The sequence below is a fragment of the Anarhichas minor genome, unplaced genomic scaffold (genome assembly GCF_050575085.1).
Source record: "Anarhichas minor isolate MPS153535 unplaced genomic scaffold, ASM5057508v1 ptg000018l, whole genome shotgun sequence".
NCBI classification, from domain to species: Eukaryota; Metazoa; Chordata; class Actinopteri; order Perciformes; family Anarhichadidae; genus Anarhichas; species Anarhichas minor.
The window spans coordinates 11,983,027-12,007,463 of NW_027466464.1; the positions used below are offsets into that span (position 1 = coordinate 11,983,027).

At 42.0% G+C, this 24,437-nt stretch overlaps 2 protein-coding genes across 2 annotated transcripts in view; both read left to right on the top strand.

The window, feature by feature from the left end:
* The window catches only part of LOC142952943 (nck-associated protein 5-like), a 111,300-nt gene extending 97,562 nt beyond the window's left edge, over positions 1–13,738 (top strand). Inside the window, 7 exon segments of the mRNA XM_076094986.1 lie at positions 538–643; positions 1,723–1,810; positions 4,907–5,227; positions 6,600–6,715; positions 6,962–7,082; positions 7,207–7,382; positions 13,433–13,738. Of these exon segments, the coding sequence (XP_075951101.1) occupies positions 538–643; positions 1,723–1,810; positions 4,907–5,227; positions 6,600–6,715; positions 6,962–7,082; positions 7,207–7,382; positions 13,433–13,738 (1,234 nt within the window).
* Positions 13,739–16,844: 3,106 nt separating this feature from the next.
* LOC142952921 (ly6/PLAUR domain-containing protein 1-like) lies at positions 16,845–22,365 on the top strand. The gene is made up of 3 exons (XM_076094950.1): positions 16,845–16,893; positions 19,514–19,648; positions 22,130–22,365. The coding sequence occupies exons 1-3, from the start codon at positions 16,845–16,847 to the stop codon at positions 22,363–22,365; spliced, it is 420 nt and encodes a 139-aa protein (XP_075951065.1).
* The last annotated feature ends 2,072 nt before the right edge of the window (positions 22,366–24,437 follow it).

Genomic DNA, 24,437 nt, shown 5'->3' on the forward strand with positions numbered 1-24,437 from the left:
TATGCTGATTACTTCCTGCCACTGAGCCTTCTCAGTGTTGTCAAGTGAATCGACAATTGAAAAACAAATTGGTTGTTCTATTAAATTAAACATGAGCCACTGTTGCATTAAAATTGTGTGTTCGGAGAATAAACAGCACAAACAGCAGCTGTCTGTTTGAGTTATGACTCCACTCCTGTGAGCATAAGCAGTTCTCGGACCAGCGTTCAGACACATAGTCAGCACACTCAAGGTAAAGCAACTTTAAGCCAGGAAAGCTCCACATTTCATACTTCTCACTTCATTGATTTGCCACTTCAAACCACAGCTGACAGATGTGTATCCAGAGTAACTACAATCACTTGAAAGGGAGCACTTCATAGAGGTTGTTAAACATTTGACGGCATTTTGTGTGTGTGCGTTTCTGTGCATGTGCACGTATGTTTGCGTGCAGGTCAATGCAATTTATCAGCAGGCTCACTTTCTACCTGGCGAGTTGATAAGGGAGGAGCTCGGCATGCAGACATAAAAACAGATCAAATCTTATTTTTCTCGCAGGACTGCTGTGAAGGGCAACTGTGTGGCTGCCTCTCCGCCTGGGATCTCCACACCCAACATGCACAGCGAAATGAAGGGAGATATGGAGATCTGTCCAGATACTGCTGTAAGTGAGCAAACATGCCATCACAACACAACTGACTTTATTACATGTGTGTGTCAAGCTCTGCTTGTTTGCCTCTGGCTATGTTTTGACAGGATGTTGGCACACACACACATGCAAATTCACACAGGTTTTCACACTTGTACATGTTCACAAACGCATCCACTGCTCCGCCGCCTCTTCACCATTATATCCCCCGAAGCCTCGCTATTGATTCACATCGTGCTTTGACTCAGCCTACAATTCATCGCCTACTTTTTTCAGTATCCATCCACAAGGCTGAAGGTTTTTAAACTACATCTCACACAGAGACAGTCATCAGGTCATGCATGTAATTTACAAACTTAAATTAGGCGTCTCTCAGCAGCTAGTGTCTGTAAATCGTATCAGCGCACTTTGTAAGCAAAAGGCTAAAATTATAACCTTGAGGATTTAGTCCTTATTATCTGTCAGTCAAAAAGTGACGGACAGCCTGAGTGCTTGAGAGAGCTTGAAAAAAGCAACACGGCAATAAAAAAACGAAAGTATCAGGAGCGAGCTGAATGGAGAGAATCACACAAAGAGAATCTCGCTGCATAATGTAGGACATTTAATCCAGATGATGTGGGATTTTGATAACATGGAGGAGCTCGTTATCGCAGGCACTCAATTTGACAAAGGAGCCATTTAAAACCATCCTCCAAGCTTTCTCTCTATCTTCTCCCCACAGAAATGCAACAAAGGAGGAACACTTTATGACCTACAAGCTCCATCTCTTTTACCACCCCAAAACCACTTTACTAAATAACCCAATTAAAGTAGGGCAGGAAAGTACTACACTTGCCTTACTTCTTTTTGAACAAAACTTGAAACATATTACACAATACCAGAAAGTCATAAAATACATCAATCTGTAGGTACTATAAGTGATCTTTTCTCACTTTTCTTTTGCAAATCGCCTCAAAAGGAAGAAATATAAAATGTATGAATGTTAGATAATGAAACATGATCTCTAACAGACACTTACCTACAGTATAATGTGGTATATCTCAGCTGCTTACTGAAGTTTGTATTACCAACATCACTGTTTATGAATATTCTAGACCCTTCTAATGACTCAGAAGATCAACCTGAAGGCTGAAAATGAAGACGGACGCATCCCAGACACAGCTTGCCAAGACCACATGATAGGTAAGCTTTTGTATGACTGTTGGTCCCGTTTAACCAAATAATTTCATAAATGATTGAGTGCCAAACACCAAAACAATGCTGACATGTTTTGCGGGCGACTGAGCAGCCTATCCTGTGTGCAATCCTCCTTTTTACAACTTTTCTCTTCTCACTTTGATGCCAAATGTTCATGTTTTAAGCTACTAAACTTCATAATTGCAAGTGATTACCTCACCTAGTACAGATTTACGAAAAGCTGTCACGAACCGTCACGTATCAACCAGTGCAACGGAGCATTCACACATTTTTTACAGTTGTGATTTCCTGATGTGATTGACAACTCAATTCCTCTGCCAACTAATTCCCCTCGCTGCCAGACTCACCATTACTGTGGGCATAAAGCAGCAGCTGCGGAAAAATGAATAAATAAAAAAGAAACTCGTTGACAATCTAGTCAGGTGATTGATGTGCAACCAGGTGATATTTTACAATGCCTGAGCAGCTAAGGAAGTGAAAAAATAGATGCATCAAACCATTTGTAAGACAGGATGATGATTGCTATTATTGCAGTGCGTTGTGTGATACAATGCGGAGTGGAGAGGGAGTGCAACTGCTGTTTACTGGATGGAATGTGTAGTCATCTGTCTCCTTGCTTCTTCCCTTAACATTTTCAAATACTTGCATTGTCCAAGTTTTAAGAACATAGCAGTTGTTTTTAAATTAAATGAAGGTTAATAACTATTCTTGTTCATTTAAAGCTGCTGTAATCAATATCTTTATTACTAACTGGCTGTAAAAGTTGGTCTAATTACTGTGGGTTTCTTTATTTATATCCAGAATATTCTTATGGTGGTGGATGGGCTCAAACTTTACAACAGTGTTGGTGGAAATATTCTCTCTCAGCTTCACATCTTTGTTTAAAATTGAACATTTATCTGAAAAGTAAGTTATCAAAACATGTCAATAAATAGTTTTGGCTTCAGTGTGAAAATGAAATCATGATGTGTCGTAGCCACGGCGACAAAACTGAAATTCTTAATTGTCTATGTATTCTGATTAACATGCTGCCTCTTTTATATTCTGCCAGGTAAGCACTTCCAGACAGTATGAACTAAATATTTCATAAAGGTTTCAGCTGCTCATTGCTTCTCAGCGCTGCTTTAATGCCACATATCTCCAAAGTGCAGCATTCACGGGCCTAACGCCAGACACATCAATCATATAAATAGTTTACATCCAGCAGCCAGTTTATGATGCAAGCAGCGCTGAGCAAAATCCCAGTTCTGAACGTGGACTTTGAAGTTCTCTCTGCACTGGTCAGTTCTTGTATATTAGCAGGACTTCCCTCCAGGCAGTATTTCCTCTTGTAAAGGGACGATAAATAACATTTTGACTGGCCCATAGCACAGAATGAGCCTAATATATCTGCAGGGGTTTGACAGCGGTGTTGATCAATACCAATGATTCGCCAATTATTTCACTGCCTGCTGATGCTTCTGGCTCTCAAACTTACTTTCTACTCTGTTTTGGAAACACACAACCACCAGATGGTACAAAGCCAGAGAAAAGTCCCTGTTGCAACATGCTGGACCCAGGATACTACTCAATATTGTGGAAATGTGACTTAACATGTGTAAATTATCATTGCATTTCCATGTGATTGCTGACATAGAAAACTCTTCCAAATAAGGTTTTTGGAGATGACACCTTTGACTCTCCCTCATTGGATAAAGCCCATTTCACACTGTGGAGGGCTCAACAAACCAGCTCTCTCCCCTCAAACCCTGGACTTTATCATCTGATATTCATATTTATGATTCTTTGATTCATGTTAATTGTGTAGATCTTAATCTAAATGAGAGACAGCTGATTGAAAGATGAATAAAAAAAAATGTAATAAAAAAGTAAGAAGCCATCTGTCCAACGAACCCGGTGTATGTGTACATCCAAACACTGAGGACTCCTTTTCACAGGTTCTCCATGCGCAGTATGGTGCTGAATGTCTGGAGCAAGTCAGATAAAAACTAAAAGTACACGTAAACAAGAACACAGACGGCATCACATCATCTGTACATGTGCTTTGGTATCCAGAGGAGGATGCAGTTGTTTCTTTAGTGCATTACTAATGGCCCCCAGAGACGTAATGCATCAATGGTTTAAGCTTCAGACTCGAATCTAAATGTGATCCGCCCTTGCAAACTGTAAAACCCAACAGATTTCAGAGAGAACCTTCATTCAGAGAAGGAAATGCTCATAAGTAGACTGTGTTTTTGCTCTAACATCCCAATGAGACTATACAGCTGAGTAGCAGAGCCTGACGATATCGATCCATCTCTCCGTCTGCTGTCAGAGTTTTCACTCACCAATATTTTCATAGACAGAACTGGTAGCTGCAGAGGATTAACAGTAGAAGATATAATGCGCAGCAACACGGGGAAAAACACCCTAATAACTCATTTGAACTTGAACAAAGATGAAACATTTTCGCTTTTATAAATCATATCTCAGTAAAACGTTGCGAACAACAAATAATCAGCCGATGTAACTGTTGGCCGCCGGCGTTCAAAGTACCATGGACCTGGGCTGAGCTGAACAGCCGTCCATCTGTTCCAGCCTGAGTCAAGGCTCTGCAAACTGTGGCTTCCAAACCACATCCATCTGTTGCTACTTGCGGTCATTTCTCCTGATTACCCAGCATGCACGCTGATGAATCCGAGGAACAACTTCTTGGGCTTCAGCTCAAATGTGTGTTTTGTTCAGAATTTCTGGCAGCAGGTTGTTTTCTTGTGTCATAACGTATTAGAATTGTGCATCTGTTGTTGCCATGATGGCTACAAATGTCTCTACCAAGAGTGTCTGATAGGAACATTAGGATAAGGTGGAGCCACTACTAACTATTACCTACAATCATTTTGAATCTGAAATATTACTGAATCAAATAAACATGCTGTCTTTTCTCCCTGCTTCCTACCGGTCACGTGTTACTGAACCTGCTACAGATGCCCTCTTTACTCACAACCCTTTCCGTTGCATGTGAATCCAAGCCGTCCTTTCTTTACCTGTGCCGTTGCTCCCGTGCTTCTCCCAGACATCACACTCCTCTCCCTGTCACTTTAGGCTCCGGCTGTCAGATGAGAACGCTGGACAGCGGGATCGGCACCTTCCCTCTCCCCGATTCCGTCACCCGGGCCAGCGGTCGCCACATCCCCAAATCTGAGTCCAGCCCAGATGGGTTGACCGCCGGCTCCTCTGATCTCGATCGGGAGCCTCCCTCTTCTCACCCAGACCCCTCACAGCCTGATGTGAAAGTGCCTTCCCTCCCAAAAACCCGCCCGCATGCCCCTACCAGCATGGGTCACTCCCTGTCCGACCCCAGTCTGACCTGCAGCGACAACGCACAAGACAGCCAGAGCCGCCTGTCCACATTAGCAGCTTCAGGTAAGTCATCTATACCTCTTTGGCCTTTCTCCAGGAAATCAACTGGTAAACGTTGCATTTAGTGCTAGCTTACTCTACTCCAAGATCATTATCATCAGCTGGTCGTGGCACCCATGACAAAGAATAACCTTTCAATTTCTGTTGATTTTCTAATATCAATGCCAAAGAGGAAAGTAAATTGAAATGCACGTCTGTAAAAGCAACTCATATCATGCTGGATGGCAAAGTGCCGAGCCTTGAAAGCCTTAAACATCTTGTTTTACTTTTCAGAGAGTAAGTGACATACTGAATGTCACTGTACTTTATGTGAACACATTTCCCTCCAGACCGCTCAAGGGCGCCAGACAAGCAGACAAGAGGAAGTTGTTGGCTTTATTAGACTCTGATTAAAAGAAGAACCTTGTTTGTTCAGCTAATTTTGAAGTTAATCCATCAACACTGACGTCTACTAACGGGTGCGATCAGATAGGCACGTCAGCACAGCCATAGATCATAAAGCGCCTTCTGCCTCCGTGTTCGGTGCGATGCACAGTGGAAAGGTGATGTGTTGGATGCAATCAGACGGCTGATTAAAGCTAGAATAACACACAGGGTTGAGCGATCACGCCTGCGGTTTTATGCTTACAGGACATTAGCCTGCATCTCTTTTACCTCAGTGCTGCGGTGGCACTGCAGAGGCAGCAGTTTGAGTCACAACTGTGGGTGCAAACAGAGAGCGACTCCTGTTGAGTCTTCCCGTGGTACAAGTTGATTAGAAGAGCCTTTGTTCATCTTTATGGTATGTTTTAGCCTTCAAACCTTTCTGTTATCACTAGAATCACAGAGAGGGAGCTGTGTCACTGTTGTTTTGTTTCGAAAGGACTTTTCTGATACTGATGCAGAACTTTTCAGATGGACATGGAGCACTGGCCAAAAGTGGGATGTTATTATAATGCAGTTCAGTGTTAAAAGAGACAGTTAAATTGGCGTCTGTCCGAGACGGCAGTAGGCAGAGCGATAATAAGGCAGTGCTCTGTCGTTCGGGGCCGACAGCTGAAAGCTGTTCTATCTGGACTGCCAGGAGTCATGGCGGGGAACAGTGGCAGAGTGGACACCATTAATGTTTGATGGCTTGGTTATTGTGCAGCTCATTTCATATGTGCAGAAAAATGGATGTGTATGCAGTTGAATGGGTTTACTTGAATGGATATTTTCGTCCTTTGTTTCATCAATCTGTCGGTCTGAAGGAAGGATTGTCACTTTGGAGGAATTCAGATGATGTTTTCCTCTTCCCTCTTACTATTTGCATTGCATTATAGTGAATGCAAAACAGTTTAGGTTATTTACTGTACGCCCCATGACTCATTTCTCTTTTGTCTCTTTGGGCTTATAGATGCAATCAAGACAAAGAGGTTGAGTCTCTGCTCTCCACACAGCAACACCTCCACAGAGGACAAAGAGATGGACACAGAGAGGACGATGAAAGCCCAGGATCCTGATATGCCCAGTGTATGTCATTTACATTACAATATGCACAAATCCGGCTGAAAGTATTCAAAATTGACATATTTACACGTCATAAAAATGTCAACGAAATATAGACAAAATATGTTGCAGGAAGCGGTTATTTTCAACTACCTGGGGAAAGAAAAATGTTGAAAGAAAGATGATTGTTTGATTTTTGTTAGATAATAGTGCTAGTCGTCTTTGGAAATGCCAATTTTTTAAAGTCCTTTTTTTAAAAACTATACACAGGAAAGGGCCCTGCAAGTGTGCACGTACTCTGGGAGCAGCAGCGACACCGAGACTGAACCTGAAAGAACCGGAAACTCGCCACAAAGGACCCTGATCAACAGATCTAAGAAACGTGACTCAGGTCTGGTTGAAACATTTACTCACCAAATGCTTTATGAAGTTCCTTTAGTCATTTCCAGTCCCCTGTGAAGATTATGAAGATTCTTTCCCACGTTTTCTATTAAAACAAATTCCTGCGTCCACAGTGGAGCAGAATGAGGAGACCCTGAAGAGAAGCAGTGTGGAGAAATCCCTGTCGATCATGGACTACTACCAACACGAGGTGTATTCTCATCTGGAGAAGGACAGCAGGCGGATCTCCCAGTACAACCTGTTACACAAGGAGTCATCCCTGGATGGCAAAGCAGGAGACAGACTTAGTGTGAGTACCTAAACGGCTCATTGGTTTTACTCATAAAAGGCATGCTGCTGATTCCTATCAAGCATTGTATTGGTCATTATAGCCTCTTGTGATATCCAGGAAGTTGCACAAACAGTGATATTAGAAGACACTTATTCAGATATTCAACATCAGCTGATCAAGTTCTGCTTTACTGTAAGTAAGAAGGACAGTTTTGAACAATATATTCAAGTTTTTGTTATTTTAGACTGACTCTTACTGATTGTTTTGACTCTATCTGAAGGAGATAATGCGGTGTGACCTGGGTTGGTTGTTCTAGAATAAATCCATGGATCCCTCTCGAAGCTGTTTAAAGTGATAAAAAGCAAGGCAGCTCCCAGGTGTAGATGTATGCAGCTTTATACATTATGAAGAGAATGTGTGGGGTGTTTGAAGGAGTCAGAAAAATAGCAATTTCCCTCAATGAAAGTCTTCCCAGGAAACAGGGACACACACTGTCACTTGGTTTGCATAATCTTTCTTTCCCCTCGGCAGAGGCATGAAGATGAATAAATTGAATTTGCACCATTCCTGTATGTCATAGACTTCGATGAGAATACTTTTCAGATGGTCAAAGCGAGGCTTGTTGAGTTGCAGTGTCAACTATACCTTTGAAATACTTCCCGATGGCAACGAATTTGCAAAACCTCAAGGTTTTCTCTGCTACCGTTGGAACTCTTTGCAGATTTCAAAGAAAAAGCATCCTAATTGCTTTCGATCGCCTCGCCCTCTTGTGTCAGCGGGTATTTGCCTATTAGTATTTAACACAGCTGAATGACAAATGAGGATCAGAGACCATGAAATGGCCTCCAGCATGCACGGCCCGGCTCTATGGGACAGCCACACTCTCCTCTTACACTGCTGCCGCCCCAACACCCACCCTGACACAAAAATCGATAATCTGAAAAAAGGGGTCCGACTAAATACAAGTTCAAAAAACAATTGTGTATGAGAGGGGAGAAAAAACAACTGAATTCATAGTTTTATTCTTGACCTTTGGTGTTATTCTGGAACTCAACATCTGGATCAGATATACAGCTGTGAAGCATTTACACCCACTAATTAAATTAGAATGATTATATGGGTGGAAGGTGGAATATGCTGACTGCTTCAGCTTTCATAAGAAACATTATATATTTAAATATCGTTCATGGGAGTGTAGTCCTTCTGAGCCACGCTGCATGGGTTTAAATGATCATCACTATTTCTTTCATTATCTGGAGAAAATGACAGATTTGTTGGGATGTTTGATGTTTGCAGGATGGTGGAATGAGTAGTGAACACCACTGCTAAAGTGTCCTTGACTCTACCATCTGACCCCCCTAAGCCTAAAGAGAATTTCAATCAGGTATTATATCATTGCATGAGGCAGAGGCTCACTTTAACAAAGCAAAGTTGAGCACTTGCACTTAAACTGGAAGCGAGACTCGCGCAAAAGAGAGGTTTGTGATTCTGGTCCGAGTCCCAGCAGGGAATCGAACAGGACGCTTCGATATGGTGTTGTGCGACCAAGCTGCAAGCACAACTCCATTAGCTGACAGGAGACATCACACAACCAACGTTGGTCCGTTTGTCTCATCTTCCACCCGGTCTCTCGTTTAATTGGACGCGGTAGGCTGCATTTCTGAGTCGGGAAGCCTGTAGAGCTCAACGTGACTGAACCAAAGCTGAGAGGTCAAGAGCTCTACTCCCAAAACAACCTGGCGTCATGTCCTGTGCTGTCAAAACGCAAGCAGAGGCGGAGGTAACCAAGAAAAGAAGTACTTTGCTGGTAAAGAAAACTTTTTGTAAGAAAACAAGACTTTGAAGACTTAATATTCCAAGTTGGCTTTCATTTTGACAACCTTATTCCTAAGCTGTGAAGCAGCCATAATGATGGATGACTGCTGTTGAACCCGTTTACCCTACATTATTCCTTTAAAAAGACCATCCATCTGCGTGTCATCACCTCCTCACCCCTCTCAGCACACGACCATACCTGAGCTTTCCTTTTGTCGTGGCTCGGCAGCTTTTGACTTGGGAGACGTGGTCATTGGCGGGCAGTTTGGGGAAGTTTGGTGACTGGTAGCGGGCCTGTGTCGGAGCCCGGTGATTTAAGCGCCTTTAATAACCTTTCACAAACACTCAGGAGAGTGATGTAAAGCTCAGCGGCTCCCATCAGAGCCCTCACAGTCTGCGCTGGCCTCCCATTCATCATCCTGACAGCACCTGACAGCCCTGCTAACGGCAGCCCCCACCCCCTTCTCCTCCTATCCTCTCCTTCCTCAGAGTCTCCCTTTCTCCCATGTGTCTTTTCTTGTCTCCCTTCCAGTTTTGCGTCTCTATTTCTGTCACTCCCATACAACTCTCTTCATCTGCTCTTCTCTGTTGACCTCCCGCTTTTGTTCCAAAGTTCTTTTACATTCCTTTTCCTGCTTATTCACTGTTTTCTCTTTCCTGTTTCCACCCTTTGTCTGCATTAAGGAGAAAGAAATTGCTGCAGGAGAGCAACATCAGGACTTGTCTGTAAAGTTGGGGAGATTCCTCGGGTTTATGTGACGCGGGTCCAAAACCAGTGTACAACAAATCAGCATGCACAGCATCTCCCTGAGCGCGGAGCAGCTTGTTACCTTGAGCAATGATTTCACGGCGAGGGAACGGGAACATTTCAGCTGACATGAAATTTGAACTGGATAACCAAAACTATATCAGTGTACAAATAAATACCACCAGCAGGAATACGCGCTCCCCTTGAGTTGCTGTCAGATTGATGGTATTGCTAGCCAGCACGATGCAGGAGTGAGATGGAGATAAAAATCATTTTCAGAATAATGGCAGCCAAGACGACGCATATTCTTTTTCACCATCGTCTGCAATGAAAAGTAAATTCAGACTCGATCTGTCTATACAATATCATGGGCACGATGTCAAAATAGCAACAACAATTATTAGCAGCAATGTACGTTTTCCAATAACTTTCTTCGTCCTAACATAATCGTGACCAAACCAAGCTCTGGATTCGTCACCTTCAAAAAACCTCATGCTACCGTCACTATTGGATGTGTTCCATTACTGTCTTACAAAAATGAGCATGTCTTGTTGAGTAGACGCATTTTTCATGGACGATCACCATCGGCACTAACCTCAGTGACTAATAACTATAGCAGCAGGGGAAAAGGAGGAAATATGTCTTGCTCACAATAAAAGACTCTTTCAATAAGCTTTTGTAGCAGGTTTACTGAATTTGAGTTGAGACATCCCATTACTGACATGTGATGCAGAACCAATTGCCGATTTGGCCCCTCGTGTTTTCAAATGGGAGACTCTTGCTGAGACGTCTGCCTGCAGCCTCCGTTATGTGTGCAGCCATCATTTTGGCTGAACCCGCAGGTGGTACAGAGACCTGCACCGGGAAGGTTCGATCCGCTGGTAATTGTGTTCCTCCAAAATCCAATCCAATCAGCGATAAGACAGCCGTTCCTTTTCTTTCTTCTTGTTTCCGACCAAAGGCGAGAGATATAGAGGAGGCGTAGCTGAGAGAGTAAAGACCTGCAGACTGTTCTTCACTGTCACACAGCTCTGCTAATCACTGATCCCCATCACGTCACACACTCTTTCGTATCCCGAGGCCATAAAACGACAATTTTAAGGGCTGACGATACATAAAAATAGTGTTGTGAACAGCAACGCGTGGGTGTTGAAGTAGAATTTAACAAGTCTAATCTGCATTCACTGGCTGTGCTTAATTTGGGCTCAACCTTCGCACCTGCAAAAACCTGCTTAACATTTTATATCATGTCACCTCTGGGCACAATTTCCTTGATCTTTCCTTTTGATTTTGTCCTCTTTACAAATGTATTGCGATCGTGCCTGCTGAGAAAGGTCACATCGGTGCACACTAGGAGGGTTTGGTGGGATTTTAAGATGGAAGGTTTATTCTGCGTATGAAAATACACCATCTCAGTATGAGATGATTAAGTGTTTTTTGACAGTTAGCTTTTGGTTTCAACCTGTGAAGTCTTAAGGAGACTGTAAATAATGCAAACTAGCATTTTTATTTCATACAAATTAACATAAATCCCTCCTTATTTTCACAGTACTTTGCTTATACCTCAAACAAATATTCCCACATTTAAAACGATATATATTTTCCTCTGACAGAAGCCTTAATAAACCAGAGTCCTACGGACGTATTGCACAGTATGAGAAAGGATTTTCTGTACACTAGCAGTAGTTCTCATACTTGGCCCTCTGGGCTTTAATGAGCGCCCCACTCACAGAATATAGTTTACACCTGGGCTGGCAGGTGAATGCAATTAACCAGCTGGTAGGAGAGGAAACCAACATTGCTCCAGGCCCATGAGGAACAGCACTGAGAACAACGAGTATTGTTTTTACTCTCTCCACCTACACATGCCGCCTAACATACAGCTTAACGCAAAAACGTCATGCTGCCTTTGTAGAACTTGTCGGGAAGCATTCCGGAGAATGCAGGAAAGCCGCAGGTTAGGGGATAGAATAATACAGCCCGGATCTGGGATGAACAATGCCAGACCGAGAAAACTGAGTAACCATGGGTGGATTTTTTTTCTTCATTTTTAATAAATACTACTATTTAATAACTCTGGGAAGGTGGTGCAGCTTATCTATAGTGCTCACTGACACTGTTAACATGCTGGAGGAAGAGACGAAGGCCAAAAGTCATATTTAGTTAATTATGAGCAACCAAGGCAGAACTCGCAGTGAGATATTATGCAGATGACAGATTATTGTGCTGCAGCATACACAGGACTCTAATTTAAAGAACCTAGTATTTATCCTGATAAAGGTGTGATGGACAGATTAGAACCCTCTTCTAAACGTGACGTCTGTTCTTTGGTCCTCTGGCACATTCGCATTTCAGTCATGAGTTTGGGAACTTACAAAACCTGAACTTGTTGGATCAAAGAACGCCTGCAGGTTCCATTACCAACATGTGGAAAACTTTACCACTTAAATGTCACTCTAGATTGGGTTTGTGATGCAGCTGTGTGTTTATGTGTTCATGCTTCTTGAGTGGAGTAGTTCTGGATTCAGGTCTGGTGGGAGATGCACCTCGCAGCAAAATTCTAAATGGTCCAGGTTTGGAGCGTCCCTCGAGGTTTTCTGGACCCTCCAGCTATTCCTGTGTGTACTTAGCCCTGCAAAGATACCTGTGCAGATGACTGCTCTGCCAGGCTGGGATTCCTGAAGAAAAATGCAGCAACTCAGAGAATGTTGTCTACAGCCTCTGAAGGAGGGCTTTTGATGCTGATTGCTACAGTAACTAGCTCCCTGCGGTGCTCTTTGAAACATACACTAGAGATCACGTAGAATACTCAGATAGTTGGCACATCATAAACAACACCTGAATATCTGTAGCTTGTTTTTTGTTGTAGTAGACTGCGTGATTCAGAGGTCATTATCAGTGATGTTGCATAGTCATGTGACTTAAAGTACCGAAGAAGCAGATGGTTGCACTTTTGTTGTTGAGTGTAATCACTGCCGAGTTGCCTAAAGGCCCACAAGACACTATCCGGTCTAGTGATGAGACCTGCAATAATCCCATTCTTCAATTCTAATACCTTCTTAACTGTTGCCACTCCAAGCACATGTAGTCACCCTAATCATGAGCGCATTCAGGATGAAGGCTGCTCATGTTAACAGATAGCAGCTTTATGCACAACATTTCCCCAAGTTACACATTCCAGGCCATGCTAATCTATAAAGCAGCTGTACATCAGAAATAATACATCATACACTGCTGTTAATATAACGGGAAGAGTTGGTGAGCCCATGCCCAGAGATGCATGTCTGCCAACACCCATGACATACATTTGGTCCTCGAGCGTAATAAAAACCTCTATATACTGCAGACGACTGTCGTGCAAAAGCAACACAAGTGAATGTGGAGTTCCTTTTTGCATGAATTTGAGATTTTACCAATACAAGAAGCAGCAAATCCTACTTCTATATACCATCATTCAACATATGTGTTGCTCTTTATCGATTGATGTTTCTTCTTTTCTCTGCAGAAGGAGATTTCCATGGAGAAGGCGCTCGTCCGTGCCCAGTCGAGCTCTCTCGACTTCTCGTTGGAGTCCCTGAACAAGCTGAATCACAGCAGCTCCAGCAGCCTGTACCAGGACACGACCTTAGGCAGCCGCAGAGGCGACTGCCACGCCGATGCGGGCAAGAGCGAGGAGGACTGCTGCAAGGTGGACGAGCCCTCCTCCTCCAGCTTCTCAAGCAAGCCGGGGGCCGATCCCGTGGGCTCCCTCAGCGACTCGCTGTACGACAGCTTCTCCTCCTGCACCAGTCAGGGCTCCAACGAAGTGTAGGGCGACGAGTAAGAAGGCGGGGCTGTAGCGCGAGAGGCCAGTCTCGACTCTGGTTTTCAGACCATTACTCTGACATGTTGGACATGTCAAGTTCTTGGTCACTTTGTCTTTGCAAATTCTCTTCTTCTGAGGAGCTTTTCAGGATGATTGTCATCTCTGTGGAAGCATTACTGTATGCATTTGCAAGTAAAACATACTTCTATTGGACTTGGCTTGGTCTCATCCCTCTTTGGATCTGACTGCAGCCCTGCCACAACATGCAGAGCCCTGTACGCTCTACATACAACACATAGCACTTAGTGGAGCTGGAGACACGAGGAGGAAACCTCAACCCGAACACCAAACCAGGACTTTTAATAGTTTGCCTCTGGGTGTGGCGGACTAGACAGCAATACGAAACGTTGTCTCTTTGAAATTATTTCTCTCCATGCTGGGGAACTTCTTATCTTTGCACTGTGACAAAAACTGTACAAAGTTTGAGTGTAAAGTGAACGATTATTCAAGCAGCGATGAGCAGCGTGTCTTCTCGGGGCATCGCTGGTGGGCAACATAGGCGAACAGTTGCAACAACATTGTTGCTTTGATTGCATCCCTGATTGCTAGGAAAGTAGATTTAAACCTAAGGTGTCATTTTATGTTTTGCTGCTAAGTACGTTGCCTGAATATTGCCCGTGTTGAATCACAACCCTTAATAATACACCTGGTTCATCATCGTCTACTTCTCTTTTGAAGCAATACTCATTTCTGTTCATTTTAAACCTGTTGCCAATCTTCTCTTTGTGTGTTATTTTAAGCAGCTATGCAGCCGCAAACAACATAGAACATTTTCAAATGACTTGAGAATGATCACTATTCAGCTAATAACACTGATTTCTTAGCAGCAGGTTATCTGATGTCAAGTGAAGCAAAACCTACTATGCTTCCATGTCGTAATAAGATGATTTTTCACTGTCTGACTGGTACACAGGTCCAGCAAACAACCAACTTCTTGGCTTGAAAGCACCCAGTGTCATTGTTGGTAGCTCAGGGAACATACTGGACTAATGTAGATTGTAAGAATTAAACTGCAAGTATCAGGAAAATGTTGACAAACACAAATTACACTCAGTAATCATCTGCTTTTTTTGAGTTTCTCATTCAAAACTCAGAATCGAAACAGTCTCCTGTAGCGTAGCATACCCGAACTCTCCAGACCTCACTTTTCCTTTCATAGTTGTATATTATGTTGTATATAAAAAATAAGTTAATATCAGAATGGGCATTGCTGATTGATATATGCAAATGAGGAGAAAACAACAACAACAAAATGTAAATTGTTTGCCGATCATTCAACCAAGGTTTTAAGTGTTTGAAACATGGCATCTATCTTTCTCTTATGGAATTCTTTAGGGGTTCTTGTTTAAAGCAAAATCTTTATTTTGATCATAAGAGCTATTACTAAAATATTTTATCACTTTATTTTAAAGACATATTTGAACTTTTAGGTGAAGTTATGCCAAATTTCTATCTGGAATTTGACCAGCTGGTGCTAATCAACAGAGCCAACTGTGTGTTTCAATTTTTCTATGAAACTGTTAATATTGTATGAAGAGAGTCTGAAGAGGACTTGCGTATTTTTCTAGATGTCCAGTATTTATAACCACATTTTGTACTGTCAGACTGTAGTGTGATTGTCATGCTTCACCTCTCTCCTTAAATGTCCCTGGTTCCTTTGTAAAGAGAAATGGTTACCAGCAGTGTTACTTTGGTAATTATTATTAATGTTATTGTTATTATTATTATTACTGTGTGCAATTCTGTCTGTTACACCAGACTTTAATGCTATATTTTATGTAACTATTTCCTAAATAAATATGAGAAATTTCCTATTTCAAAGTGAGCTGAAGGTGTGTGTGTATTTGTATGTGTTTGCTGCGCGTGGTGCACGTGCGTCACCAGGTGATTCATTCATTCTTTCGATGTAGAAATAAGGTTTTCGAGGAAACCCGAAGTCTTTCACCCGAAGGGCATCGCGTGTAATCACCGCTTCCCACTCACAATCTGTCAGCAGGAGTTGCAGCTCAGAGCCAGCGACAGTTCGCTCTGCGCGGAGGGATTTATAACCATTACAGTCCCTTGATGGGTAATTATGTGCGTATAAATAAACGCAATTAGTTTATGAACGCGTGGGTGATTTCTCTCTCAGTCTGCCTCGACATACAGTAATAGGCTCAATATGTTGTATTGATCACAAAATACATTCAAAGTAAACAATCAGATTACTGAATAAAAATCGTGAAAAACAACATGGTAAAAGCTTAGATGAGCACTAATCTATTATATTATAACTGTCAAAGGAGCAGACAGAAGAGTTAATAAAAATGCCATAAAAAGGTTACTTAAGTTAGTAGTGACCACCATTGTGATATTATAGAAATATATATGAAATGGAAAATACTAATACATACATAAGGAATTATAAATACAACAAAGACAAAGTATAAGGCTGCAGGTCTCAATATACTTCTGAACTATTTAAGAATAGTACTATAACAGTTGATAAAATGTAAACGAGAGGCTATATTGCCACTTAAAGTAGTGAGTCATTAAGTGAACGAGTACAATCAATCCAAAGTCTTTGTAAAGATCATTTCAAAGGTCACTGTTGCGCATGAGACACTGAAGTCCTAATATATTTTATAGCAAAAATCCATATTGAAAGGAGAAGAGGGTCGTGCTGATATGAATCACTGAACTTTCTGTCTCCAACACAGACATATAATTCAAATGTCACAAGACCAGAAAATGCCAAATATCTGTAAAATCTATTATCGCCATCTTTCTGTCATGAACGCATGAAGACTAACTGACTGAGATACGAAACAAAGCAAACTATGAGCTCCCATCACGTGGTGCGCTTTATGATTTCTGCGCTCTGGATTTGTCTCCAGTTGCGCTGGAGAAGAGACTCCTCATACTTTGCGGAGCTTTTGGTCTCAACTCAGCCAGCCGAGAGGATGAGCGGATCTGTGTCTGGGCTTCCTCAGCGGCGGTTTGTCCTCCACGCCCCCGTTTGAACAAGTTCCTTCGGTCTGATGTTTCCCTTCGGAGCTTCTTTTGGGAGAGAATGCGTCTTCTCGGTTTTGCGACTTTATTTGGAGTCCTTCTCAACGCAGGTAGGTGCAAGTTCGGTCATCGTGCGAGGGCGCAGTCTGGAGCGCATGTGTTCAGCAAAAACAAGTGCTTAGATAGACTTCCTTCATATCTACCTTCGTGCGCAACAGAGGGTAAACGCTAATATTACAAAGATATTGATTATTTACATCTAATGCGTCCATATCCTAGTTTCAACCATTTAATATGGAGATATTCTGCTCCTAAATGCCTTTTTGTCGATGCCATTACATTTAGAAAAAATAACTATTGCCTCGTGGTAACTCATTTCCTCACGTGTGTGAAGTCTGTGCGTAAAATCGGACATCCAGATCTGCATAATGCAAACATTCACTTCCTGTCTTTGTATACTTTTGTGGAAACTTAAGGAACATAAATAAGGAACAGCAATTAACAATCATGTTGTGTTATTGGTGCTGGTTTTGCGCGCTGAAGGAACAGCGCTGTGCAGGACTCCCCTGCTTTTGGCACAGAGGTGGAAAAGATAGAAACTCATATTCAGTACAATAACAACCTTAAACCTGTGATTATCAGGTTCTGGTTGTTTATTTCTCTGGCTGGTGCAGAATGAGAGATTATCTTCTTGCCTGTATGTAAGTGTTGGCAAAGAATATGAGGGTGCTGCCTTTTTTTGTGGCAGTTTGCTCCGTTTTGGAGTAGCTGACACTCATATCTTTTATTTTAAATTCACAGTATTTTCCCATTGAGATAAAACACCTCTTTTACAAGAGAGACCTGCAGCTAATCGGCTCCAGTTTCCAGAGCTGTACACCTGTGTCTAATGCTATTACATTGTTTTGTTGTGCCTGAAGTGATTACAGTTAATGGGATTATGATGAGAAGATATTGGTTTTGCACCTTTTGTATGAAGGTGTAAATGATTTAGTTTCTTTTACATCATCTTCTGTTTTCTGTTGGGGGAAAAACCTTTTTAGAGCTATTTTCTGATAAAACTGATAAGCTGCAGCTCGGCCGCTGGATTTTGCCCTCCAGCATGACTGATATTCCCCCAAAATAAGTCCCTTGTTTTCACACAATCTCCTCTCAGGTGATGGATGGAGCTTTCAGGCATTTGCTTGGTTTAAAGTAATTAGGCTGTGGCTGTGATGTTATATGTGGACCTTTATCAGATGCGTTTGATGGCGCTGTCGGAGTTGAGATTAATGTTTGGTGCCATTTCAATAATTACACTACTAACATATATCAGTGTGGACCGCTAGCCTTTGTGGGATATTTAGGAAAGCGAGGGCAGGCGTGTTTACTGGACTTTGAGTTTTATTTAAATTGAATGCATCCGTATGATGCTGATATCTTTTAGAAATACTAATTGAACCTGGCAGGCAACAATCCAGTGTACCAATTAACACTGACTGATGTAATTACTTGCAATAAAGAACTTTTCAATCTCAGCCCTCTCTGAAAAACATTCAGAGGTTCAATAAAATGAAAGGCTTCCCCATTACCTCTGATGCAATGAGTTGCCAGTGAGAATATGGCATGCATATTGCAGAGGAGTGTTGCACAGCACACACTATATTGTCTGGACATGACACTTTCTCCATTTCAGGTCCCACAGCTTGATTTCTACAGATGTTTCACCCTTTCTGCGACACTGACTATAACTGAAAGTCAGATTAATGATGAGGTTTCAGGCAATAAGAAAAGCCCATCCAGACAGCTTTAAAAGCGTCACATGAAATTTACAAAAGCTGCGAGAAACGCTGTATATTTTATTTATGAGAAGATTTGTCAGACACTCACAGTTTACTACCTCAGGGGATGGGAATTCACACGGACGATCTCTACACCGACAGACTTGTATTGTAAATGGAGCTTTATCACCTATAAAAATCTATGGGTTAAAAGGGAAGTTAAAATAACCTCTCTGTGCTTTTTTTTCCATCTTTTACAGCTTTTTCTCACTTCGATGTGTTAATCTATATCCTCGGTGTTGACACTTATGAGACAGCCATCAAAACAGACTGAAAAGCACTAAAGATTAGACTTGGCGAATGACTCGCTCTTTGTGAAGTCACAAAGCCTTGCCGCTGCCCTTCTGCTGCCGGGCGTCGTGTCAAAAGACGGTGAAGATGACATTGCACTCTTGTGGAGCGCCATTAGTCTTGTTTGGTGTAACACCATCAAAGGCTCTCGCACAAAGCTAAATCTATGAAAGCCTCTGCAGCTTGAATCTAACAAAACATAAAGAAGAAAAGGAATGTAGCCTCGAGATTGGACACACAAAATGTGAAGAATCTGAATATTGTGGACGGATGTTATTAATGCACTCTGCACAAAAGAAAGGACAACATGGATAAAACAGGGAATAGGTGACATTGAACAGAGGAGAGCAGGTGTGTCAACGCTTGAGGAATGGGTGCAAAATGGGTATTAAACACGTCACATTATGTTGATTTGTGAGCTTTAAAAGAGCTTGTAGGTGGATTTTGTTTCCTTTGTGCTTCTATGGCCATGTTCTAAAATTCTGCAAATTTTATGTAGATTCAATCAAATTTTTTTCTCCTATCTAGAAGAAAGGACTGACTGTTTATCCACAGTATTCAGGTACAAACACTATTATCAGCGATGCCACTAATGCTTGAATATTTTGCTCTCTCTCAGGAGATGCCCTTCAGATCCAATGCTACCAGTGTGAGGAGATGAAGCACAATGACTGCTCCACGCCGGAGTACATCGTCAACTGCACTGTCAATGTACAGGACATGTGCCAGAAGGAGGTGCTGGTCAAACCTGATGGTAAGTGACAGGTTAAACCTGTATGGCTGCTTGGTGCTGGTCCATAGGATTTAGGTATTTTCCATTATTAAAATACTAATTTGGAGGATTGTACATCTCTTGGTTTCCATATTCCTTCATGGGATCCAGGACAGAGTGGGTTAAGATTGATAGTTCTAAAGTATCCATGTGGAAAAGAAGAGTTCCTATTTATCTGCAGAGGAAAGGTGACTGTCTGGAAACCGGAGACGGAGCTGAACGCAGCACTAAGAAGCTATTCGACCTCTGTGGATTACAATTTATTTATTTGCCTTCAGATGAGGGTAAGGCAACATTATTAAGTCGTAAAGCACTTGCAATTTCGTTGATGTACATCGGAGGGGGGGTAGGGGGCAAACATAAACTCTGATATCTCAACTGGGACGAGCTGAGACGCAGTCATAAACAAGGTTGTCTGGAAATCAGCATTCTAAAAATAATATCACTGACAAAAAGATTTTTTGCTGTAATGTGACATTTATTAAAAGTCATGCAAGCGCAGCAGCAGATTAGATCAGCTGTGAAGTTTGCACCTGTTGGCATTTTAAAATGACAGAATACGCCTCACCTTCTTCCTCCCTCCAGACACCTTTACATCCTGGTACTTCTGACTACTGACCGCAGCAGAAGAGGCTGAGTAGGTCACAACAAATCCCCAGTGCGTTTCACTGTCTTAATTAAAATATATATTGTTATCTGTTATTTTGTGCCTTTGCTCAGCTTCAAAGATGGAGAGAGTTGTATTGATTGGTGTGTGGTTAGAAGTCACAGTCTCGCAGACACCAGCATCAGACAGTGTAACACATCAGTTTTCCATGAAGCATTGTACACCTACACAGAGATATGTGAGGCTCTCCGTTGTTGTTTTTTTGTCACGCTCACTTTTTAAAGACATCTCTGGCATCATCCCGGCGAACACTATCTCCCTGGACCACTTTATTCGGCTCATTCGTCAGAGAGGAGAGACTTTCCTTCAGCGGCCCCCGACACAACATTAGATTAGTTTTGCACCGTGTTATAGAAAATAAAATGGTTCAGCCTGTAGGGCGCCAACTCAACCGTTTTGAGACTTTGGAGGGTGGTGTCCTTAGCCTTTCCAAAACCAGAAACACAAGAGCAAAAATATAAGGAATGCTGCTTATCTGCTTTAACTAAAGCTGCCATCATTAGCATGTTTGGCTATCTAGCATACTACAATACATTACAGTAGTAATCAAAACCAAGTCCAAGGCACATTATTTAATAAGTAGCTTCCATTCATTCATGGGGTTGCAAGGTTATGTTATGCAAACAGCCCCGTTCACAACAAGCACATGTACTGTGTAGTATCGCCCACTGTGTAGAAACCGCTCTTGGATATGCTAACACAGTTTAGGGTAACCTTCGCAGCTCGTCATTGCTCTGCCTCAGTCGGCGATTTGTTCATTTTTATTCGTGTTCCCTGCAGCACACTTCAGCACCACGGACAGCGCCGTGGATTCATCACGACACAGCACAGATAGGCTGCTGATATTTCAGAGCCATGGATTCTAACTTTACCTCAGCCAGATGAAGGATCAATGGGGATGACTTAATATATTCAACTACACACAACTAACGTCAGCTTAATAAGCTAGCTAGCTATAGCCAGACAAAATAAATCAACGGTTTCCTGCTAGAAATGAGAAGCCTGCTTTTGTTTATCTCACAACTCAAGGACACAACGATATTTGTGCAGCATCCACAACTTCAGCGGGTAAATGTGAGCAGTTTAAGCATTTAACTAATATTCTGAAGCAAGAGAACAGCTTGAGGTTGGGTATCCTGGCTTCATGGACAGACATCTTGTAATTGGACGTTTGCAGGTGCAATGGCTGCAACAGTAGCTTTGTGTGACATCATTGAGTAAGAAATTGAACCCACAATCATTATGCTGTCTTGTCCAGTACGGGGAAATTTAATTTGCAGCAAACACAAGATAAATAACACAATAAGAGCGGCACTGAAATGATAACATACCTGGCTGCTACAACATGTCGTAGACACACATAACAAATACCGTCAGGATATAGGCTACAGGATGGAGAACCCTCACTTGAAGGGAGTCAGTGGCTCTGGAGTGCAATAATAAAAGTTAATAATAAAAGCACCACAGAATATGACTTTTTCGTCTTCATACAAGCATACAAATTGTTGGGACATATACCACGCTGACAAACATCAGTTAATAAGAGCAGACAGGAAGTCAATAGCTCCATAGCCCTGAAGTGCAAAGAAATGCTGCAGCATTGCAACACACACAGCTCTTATATGTTACATCTTTAATCTCAGCAATCTAAGTACAGCACGGGGAAATGAATCACTTTTCTATTCAGTCTGTGGTTTTAACGTCTCAAAGCTGGACGACTGTTCACTAACTGTGCGTTCTGGCAGGACAAACTTAAGATTCCTCTGTTTGTTCGTTTGTCCTTTTTTTTTTAACAGGAATACATTATCGGAAGTCCTGTGCCTCCTCTGGAGCTTGCCTCATCGCCTCCTCCGGATACCAGCAGTTCTGCACCGGTAGGCTGAACTCAGTCTGCATCTCCTGCTGCAACACCCCGCTCTGCAACGGGCCCAGGAGGAAGCGTCCCGTCCCCTCGGCGGCAACATCCAACCGGCCGCTTCTCCTCTTCCTGACCTTCTTCCTGCCACTGCTGATGCTCCTGTATATGACGTAGACTGAGGAGCACGTCTCCACTCTACAGCTTGTTTCCTTTAGTCCAAAACTGTAGAAAAGAATCCTCACTTTGTTGCTCTTGTTTTCGGGTCATTTAGTCATGGCAGAATCTTGGCATGTCATCCTATAAGGTTCAAGTATTTTGCAGAAGGAGAGGGAGTCAAATCACATCAGGTTGTCCTTGCAACTTCAGCTGAACAGGATGAACGTGTTTGCACTTGTGTCTGTAATTTCCCCGCTAACGGTGACCCAAACACAAAGAAATGCATCGGTCCGAGCCACAGTTAGAGGACAAGTTTGACATTTGGGACCTTTATCACTTTCTGGTGGAGCGTTTGATGAGAAGATCAATACTACTGTTACGCCTGTCTGTTAAACATATGCGGCTACAGTCAGTGACTGGTTAGCTTAGCTTAGCACAAAGACCGAAAGTGGGGGGAAACAGCTAGCCTGGCTCCATCTGAAGGCAACAAAATCACTAATTGACACATTATATCGTTATTTAATCTGTACAAAAATTCCGTCTTTGTGCTAATAAGCTAAGCTAACAGGCCTTATTTTTAATGGACAGATGTGGGAGCATATTAAACATATATTCCAAAATATTCCTTTTCGGGAACTCTACAGCATACACTCATTTATTTAGCATATTTCCACTGATTCACCTTTGAGCCGGACCTGCGATCACTGCTGTGATACTCTGAAGCCACTCTGGCGTTGTATCCTCTCAGCGTTGAGAAAACACTGTTAATCTGATCAATGTAACACGGTGACCACTGAGAATGAGACTGCAAGTATATGGAGCGTTCTGAATCATTTATTGCTGTTGTTGCAGGACAAGGACCACGCAGTCTGCAGTCGAGGCATCTCTCACCTTCTTTGCTTTTTGTGAAGTGGAGCGTTCTGTGAGGAACCTGCTCTGGAGTTATTTTCTGGTACTGCTAGAAGTTATTGTAGAAAATGAGCTTTTACTTTGTGGGCTTTTGTTGATGTATGGTTTGAAACAGCACTGTTTGGTTGTATTTCTTGTTAATGCTGTTGTTGCTCAGAATGCACAGGTTTCATGTAATGCAGAAGGCCCTTTGATTCAGGCGGATATGAATTTGGAGGGTTCTGAGGTCTCGCTCTTGCAGCATATTAATAATCATATATGTGCATATTTTCCACTGCCGTACAGTGTTGATTGACATTTTACTTCTTGGAATATGAACGATGCTGAGAGGCATTTGGAAAGACTATTTGTGTTATTGCTTTTTAATACTCCCTCAAAAGTTGAGTCCGTCGCACAGGAAGCTGATTAGATGTATTAATTAGACTTTGATATTGCATATATTCCTTTGTGAAATGAGATATTATTAAATTGTCTTAGAGCTGAATTTGGAGATGCCTGTTACAATGAGTTACATGATTTATATCACATAGACAGTATAAGAACAAGTTACAAGCACAAATACATTCTCACCAGAGAAATGCTGATGTCAGCAATTATTAAGTTAATATTCCTTAAAACTAAAAAGAATCAGCATATGATCAAATTATAGCCAGTACTGCATGTAGACAATGCTGTCGACCAAATACGGTATTTTAAAATCTGCACCGATGAGAATACATTTGGCTAACTGTATGGATCTTATTTCCAAGTTCAGATGATTATTTGGTGAATATAGGTTTATATTTCCATCCAAATTATTAATTTGCTTCATGAGGTTTTATTTGGCTGCTACGATTCTGTTGTTTCCTTTTCAATCTGTACAGTATTATATTTATATGTAGGCAACAAATGCAGACGTTCTTCTGTGTTTTAATGTCACACGCGATGATTTGAATGGTCTAAAGCCAAGAAAGATTGTTGTGTGTTGATAAATATTCTAAGACTTATTTCAGAGCCTCATTCGACTGAAACAAACACAAGGTTTCAGACAGAGATGCACCATCCGATAAATGTTCATGGCAGTTTGGTTGGACTGGTCTTCTGTGAAGAGTAACGCTGTATTCTGCTGATATGTGACGTGAATAAATGTTGCTGAAAAACGGACCTGTCAAGTGTTTAGATGGCATGATTTCAGTCAGCAG

What these genes read in the sequence shown, in the direction of transcription:
- LOC142952921 (XM_076094950.1), top strand. Translation starts at nt 16,845, where the DNA reads ATGCGTCTTCTCGGTTTTGCGACTTTATTTGGAGTCCTTCTCAACGCA. An exon ending in TGGAGTCCTTCTCAACGCAG is followed by an intron (nt 16,894 to 19,513) that starts GTAGGTGCAAGT and finishes GCTCTCTCTCAG; the next exon opens with GAGATGCCCTTCAGATCCAA. An exon ending in GGTGCTGGTCAAACCTGATG is followed by an intron (nt 19,649 to 22,129) that starts GTAAGTGACAGG and finishes TTTTTTTAACAG; the next exon opens with GAATACATTATCGGAAGTCC.